The sequence below is a fragment of the Sus scrofa genome, chromosome X (genome assembly GCF_054392235.1).
Source record: "Sus scrofa isolate SSC_HxYL_T2T_F1_AM1 chromosome X, Sscrofa_HxYL_maternal_Yorkshire_Landrace_v2.0, whole genome shotgun sequence".
Taxonomy (NCBI): Eukaryota; Metazoa; Chordata; class Mammalia; order Artiodactyla; family Suidae; genus Sus; species Sus scrofa.
Window position 1 is genome coordinate 101,045,597 of NC_139401.1, and position 6,000 is coordinate 101,051,596.

Genomic DNA, 6,000 nt, shown 5'->3' on the forward strand with positions numbered 1-6,000 from the left:
CCACTGATTGAGGCCAGGGATCAAACCTGCACCCTCAGGGATACAAGTCAGAGTCGTTTCCACTGAGCCACAATGGGAACTCCTAAAATGGGCCCTTTTTAAAAAGCTATTAGGCAAATTTAAATAGGTAGTGTGTTCACATTGCATCACCATGCAAAAGACCATCCAGAAAGCAACTACAATTCTTGAAAACATGAGACTTGCACTTCCAGTCTAAGGAGTGGAAATCTTAAACCTTTTGAGCCTTAAAACACAGACGGTTTGCTAGAACTCATACCGGCCACGGGTCATTTCCATAGACTTTAGAGCTGGTAGGACTCTTCCAATGGGTGATTCGAAAAGATTTAAATAATTCGAGAAACATATTTCAACCTGGGGTTAACCTGGAATGAGAACGGAGCGCATCGGTCTTTTCGGAGGGTCCAACCTAAATATTGAGGATGGAGAGCTGGACAGAATGCCAGATGCTCAATCTGGAGAACTGAATTGTCCTTGGGCCATGACGTGGATGCCACGGCTCTACTTTCAATGCCGTGAAGTTGGCCAGATAATTTGAAATCTACGGTTTCAAATTATGAGTACGGAACCAAAGAAGAAATGAGCATTGAGCATTGAGCATTGAGGAGAAGGCAGCACTGGTCTGCCTTCTCTACCTCCTCCCTGCTCCCGACCCAAGGACAAAATTCTCTGAGGACAGGTTCCTAGCCTTCCGAAGGCCTAGGTTCTGAGGTCTTGGTCCCCTCTGTGAGCTTTTGGCCCAACTTCAGTCACTCTGTCCTCTGAAAGCTACCAGGTTCCCTTGAAGCAAATCATTTCCATGAACAGTTTAATACAGCTACCCTCCCCCGTGAGGTTCTTCCTGAGCCTACTTTAATAAGCTTATCCTCCAAAGCCTCCAAATGAGAAAGCTTTTTTTTTTTTTTTAACCGCTGAACTCTAATGTATCACAATCACATATGGATCTCAGAGGCTATTTCCGAAACCACCTTTTTCGGGTCTCCCCATGTAAGAACCCACCGGGCTGTTTATCTTGTACAATGGTTGGGTGATTGGGTGAACAGTAGGATTGCTTCATAACTCAAGCTGGCAAGAAAACGGCTCTTAGAACTTCTTTGCTTTTCTTGAGTCTCGATTAATGGTATGAGCAAATAGAAAGTTGTTGACTAGAGAGCAATTAATCTCTGTTGGCGATCCTGTCATCTACGTGGCCTCCCAGGCTGTGGTGGCGAACATCAGAGAAGGAATCGCTTTATAAATAATCACTTCAGATTTACAAGATCCTCAAGTCCTGCCTTTGTATTCCGTGCAGAACTATAAACCCTCTCCAGGTCTCTGTTCAATCTCTCGTTATCCTTTAAAGGTTCTCTTTTGAGGGAGGGGGGCAGTTCAAGACATTTGTTGGGGTTGCAGCAATAAACACAAGCAAGCATTGCTCAGCAAACATGCCGACTCTTACACTTGCACAGAGCCAAACTGTCCTTAATTTTTCAAATTATACTTTGACCCAGTTAACTGGAGTTATTTCAGCATTAACTCTCTGTCTGCTTCACACAGGCCGTTGTGCCATTGAACTTGAACTGGCTCTTTTACAGGTTACTCGGAAATGTAGCCATTGACATATTTTGGGGGGATCCAGGCCCCAACGAGAAAACAAAACCCCGGGACTAACACTGCGGAGTGAGGGAGGGTGAGTGGGCTTTATAAGAGCACCAGAAACATATCCGAACCTAAAGAAATACATCGATTAAGGTGCCTCGGTGAAACAAGTTTTCACATAGTACATTTCCATCAAGCAAAGGGACCAAGGGCTCCTCGCCCAGCTGAAACTGCAAGGCGTTCTGGGCCACCAAGTGTCAGGGGTCTGTTCATTCTCAGAAGAGGTCTCCCCGAGTAGAACAGAACCAGAGACATTCCCAAAGGAAGGCTAAGGGATGAGCATGTCAGCCAGCTCTTCACGCCCCACAGTGTCTCTTTAATCCTCCCGAGAGGCTTCACTGCCCTTGTAATCTCACATTCACTATCATCTGTGGGACAGCCCCCAGGGTAGCAATTCTCTTTCTGACACACAATAAGAAGACACTGGCATCTCAGGCCTACGTCCACTAGCTAAAATCCTCTTCCCAGACCTCTACCCAACAAGAAAAACTCGGTTCACTGGTGCTGGGTTGCCCCCCAAAACCTTCAGGCAAGGGTGTCTCTTATCAGAGTCCCCCGCGATGCCTTCTTTGCTGCTATGGTTGAGAAACAATGCCTCGCATTGGGTTTGCAAGATGCCTTGCTATCTATCATTTCATTTTATTCCCCACAACAATTCCACCTTCAAAATGGGCATCCTGGAACCCAGAGACCTCAACTGCCCATTCTCATAGTTAGTGGCAGCGCCAGCAGGGATTAGAAGGCAGGCTTCCCAGGCCCTATGTTCAGGCAATCCCACGTTGCTCCTGGAGCCTAGCGTCTCCAACTCTGACCCCAGTGGTCCCCGGGTGGAAAATGAGGCAGATGTCCGGAGGAAAGAAGAGCCTCTCGCCCGCCCGCCCGCCCTGCTTCCTTAACTTTAGCACGTATGAACCACCCACTGGTCCAGGGCACTTCGGCAAGCAAGCAAAAAGGCTCCGGACACACGCGGATCACCAAAGGAATCGCTGAACCCGTTAGGTAGCTACCAAAGTGGCCTCCCCGCAGCTCCAGAGCGTGGAGCTCTGCAGGCCGAGCAGGAGTGGCGAGTGGCGAGTTCGAATTCCGACCCCCCGGTCCTCCCCGGGTCCGGCGCCCTGGGCCCCACCTCCAGCCAGGCCGCGGGCAGCTGGACCTTAGAGCGGGTTGGGGTGGCAGGTCGAGGGAGTTCGCGGCGCCCTCGGGGAAGATGGCCCACCTGTGCAAAGGCTGGAAAGGAAGGGAGGGGAAGCGGGCGCCGGGCACTGCTCACTGACCTGGCCACCGGCCTCCTCCGTGTTCCACGCGTGCGAGCGCTCCGAGCTCCCCGGGGCGCTCCTCCGAGGTCTGGGGCTCGCAGGTTGTGGCGAGAGCTAGAGTGCGCGCGAGGGGGGAGGGGGGACTCAAAAGTGGGTGGGAGGAAAAACATCACCGCCCTCACACCACGAGGGAGCAGCGGCTCGCTCGGCTCCCGGGGGCAGAGCCAAGGCGCGGGAGCGGCGGCCCGGGGCCACCTGCCCGCCCGCCGCCCGCTCCCCACTTGGCCCGAGAGGCCGGCCGCTCGGCGCGGGCGGGAAGTCGGCGAGCACGCAGCCGCTGCAAGCCCGCACCCCCTCTCCGCTCCGGCACAGCCGCTTTATCCCTGCTCCCCCGACCCGAAAGTTAAGAAATCGGGAGAAAGTGTGAGGCTCAGCCGGCGACTTTCCCATCACGCAGCGCCCCCACGGCACCCCCCTCCTCTGGCTAAGCGAGCGTTGGGGTCTTAAAGGGACCGCACATCTTCTCCGGCCCCTCCTCCCCCTTCTGCGCTGGATGCACCTAGGAGCTCCCTACCGTTCGCGCGCCGTCTGAAGACCCCGGCCACCCTCTGACTTCCCTGCTGGAAGCCCGCAACCCCTGTCCTCCCGCACAGCGGGCCTCCGTGCGTGCACCCGGTCTGGTTCTAAACTGGTGCGCGGGACGCCAGATGAGCTGGCCTCGAAAAATATGCACTAACAGGCTGCTTATCATTTTGGGGCGTCTCCCAAATCCACTTCTCGGCTAGGAAAGTGACAAAGTGTTGGTGTTCTTAAAGGCAGGATGGAGATGCGGGGGAGGGGGTGCTGTTTAGAGGGAGAGGGGACGACTCAGAAACCTGTTTTCACCCTCAAAGAAGATTCCTAAGCCCCGCCAAAAGGGCCTCCACTGTTAGGGATCTTGAAGAAAACTTGCCATGGCTCTCTCCATACCCACCCCTGCTTTGGCAGTCCCTAGGACTCTGAGATGGGCCAAGAACTCAACCTTGAATTCCCAGTAACGCTGCTGATGGCTTGGTGAGCCTGAGACAGACTCATCCAAATGTGTGTTTATTCCATGAGCTTTAGTTACAAAGAATTATCAGAATCCTCTAGGGGCCTGAAAGTGTTGCCTTGACAGAGGGTACCCATTTATATTTTAAGCCCCTACATTTAGAGAAGAGCTGCAAGGGCTTTTTTTTTCCACATGGACCTGCATGATATTGATATTCCTAACATCTATATGCCGCTTTATGGCTTACATACTTTCATATATATCATCCTTACTTTTTAAACTCTCACAACAAACTGAATTATCTCTGTATAGCCTCAAGTGTTAAAGTTGGGCGGGGGGCGGGGGGGAAGACCTTCTGGACCATTCAGCTCAACCTCTTCAGGTCACAGAAGAAACCGATGGAGGGAGGGGCCAGGGAGGTGATGTATCCAAGGTCACACAGCTAATAAATGATAAGTTTGGGATTCTGGTTCAGATTTCCTGACTTTTCCATCCACTACTCTCTGGTTGTTATCTTCAGTCTATAGATGAGGCAATTGATGCACAGGGAAATTGTGGCTTGCCAAAAAAAAAAAAAAAAAAAAAAAATCATGAAGAGAGAACAAAGGAAAATTAAAACAAGAATAACTGTCCCTGGAAATTACCTCCTTTTTCCTTCTCCACAAGTGTTAATATCATCCAACTAGCCCCTGAATTGCTGGAGATGTTTACTTCACTGTTAACAAAGAAAAGGGGGCCCTTTCTGAAATGTTGCCTTCAGGGCCCAAAATGTCTAGCTCCATCCTGCTGCTTGGGTAGCCATACATTACCACATGCATTCAATTTGTGCTGTACTGTATTAGTTTGAACTTGCTGATTTGTTGCCTTATAACTGTTCTCATGCCATTTAATGCACTGATGGTTTGCCTCACTACACTGTGAATTCTTCAAGGGCAAGCATTGGTTGTTCAATTCCCTTTGTATCTGCCCCCCCCATCCCCATCATCACTCCCAAGATGCTTAGGGAGTATTCAGAAAAATGGGTTTCAGGGACCAGCCTAGAACAAACAGGGATCCTAGCATTTAAAATCAGTAGACTCACTGAGATTTAAGGGCTCATCTATTTGGCTACAACCACTAGCTCCCCCTTGCTTGATGTAGTATTCTGATTTCTGCATAACAAACCATCCCAAAACCTAGTGGCTTAAAAGCTTAAAATGATTTATTGTGATCAAATGGCTCTTTTCAACTGGGCAGTTTTTGCTCAGGATCGCTTATACACTTGGCAACTATATAAGGGGGCTTCTGGAATTCTCCAAAAGGTTCTTCATTAGTGTAAATGCTGGTGGTCCCTGTGTTAGTTCCAGTCTTGATTTCTGAATTGGGGACTTCAATTTGGGTCCTAACTTAGACTTTTTACTGGGTCTTATTCAAGCTAAACTGATGATTATCTCTATGCCTTATGTTTCTCTATTAAATGGGGATTAGAGCATAAATCGTCTCACGCTCATTCTTAAAAAACATTTCTTTTGAGATAATCATAGATTTCCATGCAATTGTAAGAAGTAATTCAGAAGGATCTCAAATACTCTTCATTCCCAGTGGTAACATTATGCATAACCATAATATTTCACAAACAGGAAATTGACATCAATACAATCCATCCAACTTATTCTAATTCCATTCATTTATACGCACCCATCTGCCTATGCGTATAGCTCTAGGAAATTTTATCACATATGTAGGTTGATGCAATCACCACCACAGTCAACAATGCTGACACCGCAAGGATCTCCAGTGATGCTCTTTTATGATCGCACTCATCTTCTCTCCCATCTTCCTACTCCCTGGCAACTTCCAAACTGTTCTCCATCTCTATAACGTTGTCATTTAAGAATATTACATGGAGTTCCCTTGTGGCTCAGAGGATTTAGGATCGGGTGTTGTCGCTACTGTGGCTTCGGTTGAAGCTGTGGCATGGGTTCAATCCCTGGGGCAGGAACGTCCACATGCTGTGGGTGAGGCCAAAAACCGAAAAGAATATTACGTGGAATCATACATATGTAAACTTTTTTTTAA

At 49.0% G+C, this 6,000-nt stretch overlaps 1 protein-coding gene across 15 annotated transcripts in view; it reads right to left on the minus strand.

Annotated features, from left to right (window-relative positions):
* CHRDL1 (chordin like 1) overlaps positions 1–3,632 on the minus strand; it is a 124,441-nt gene extending 120,809 nt beyond the window's left edge. For 8 of the 15 annotated variants that reach the window (XM_021079622.2, XM_003135312.6, XM_085006798.1 and 5 more), the window contains exon 1: positions 2,931–3,391. In XM_021079622.2, the coding sequence (XP_020935281.1) occupies positions 2,931–3,082 (152 nt within the window). In that variant the 5' untranslated portion in view covers positions 3,083–3,391. Of the gene's footprint in view, positions 1–2,872; positions 3,392–3,486 lie in introns of those variants that run through there. The other 7 variants (XM_085006803.1, XM_005673817.4, XM_005673818.4 and 4 more) reach the window with 2 other exon arrangements.
* Between the last annotated feature and the right edge of the window lie 2,368 nt (positions 3,633–6,000).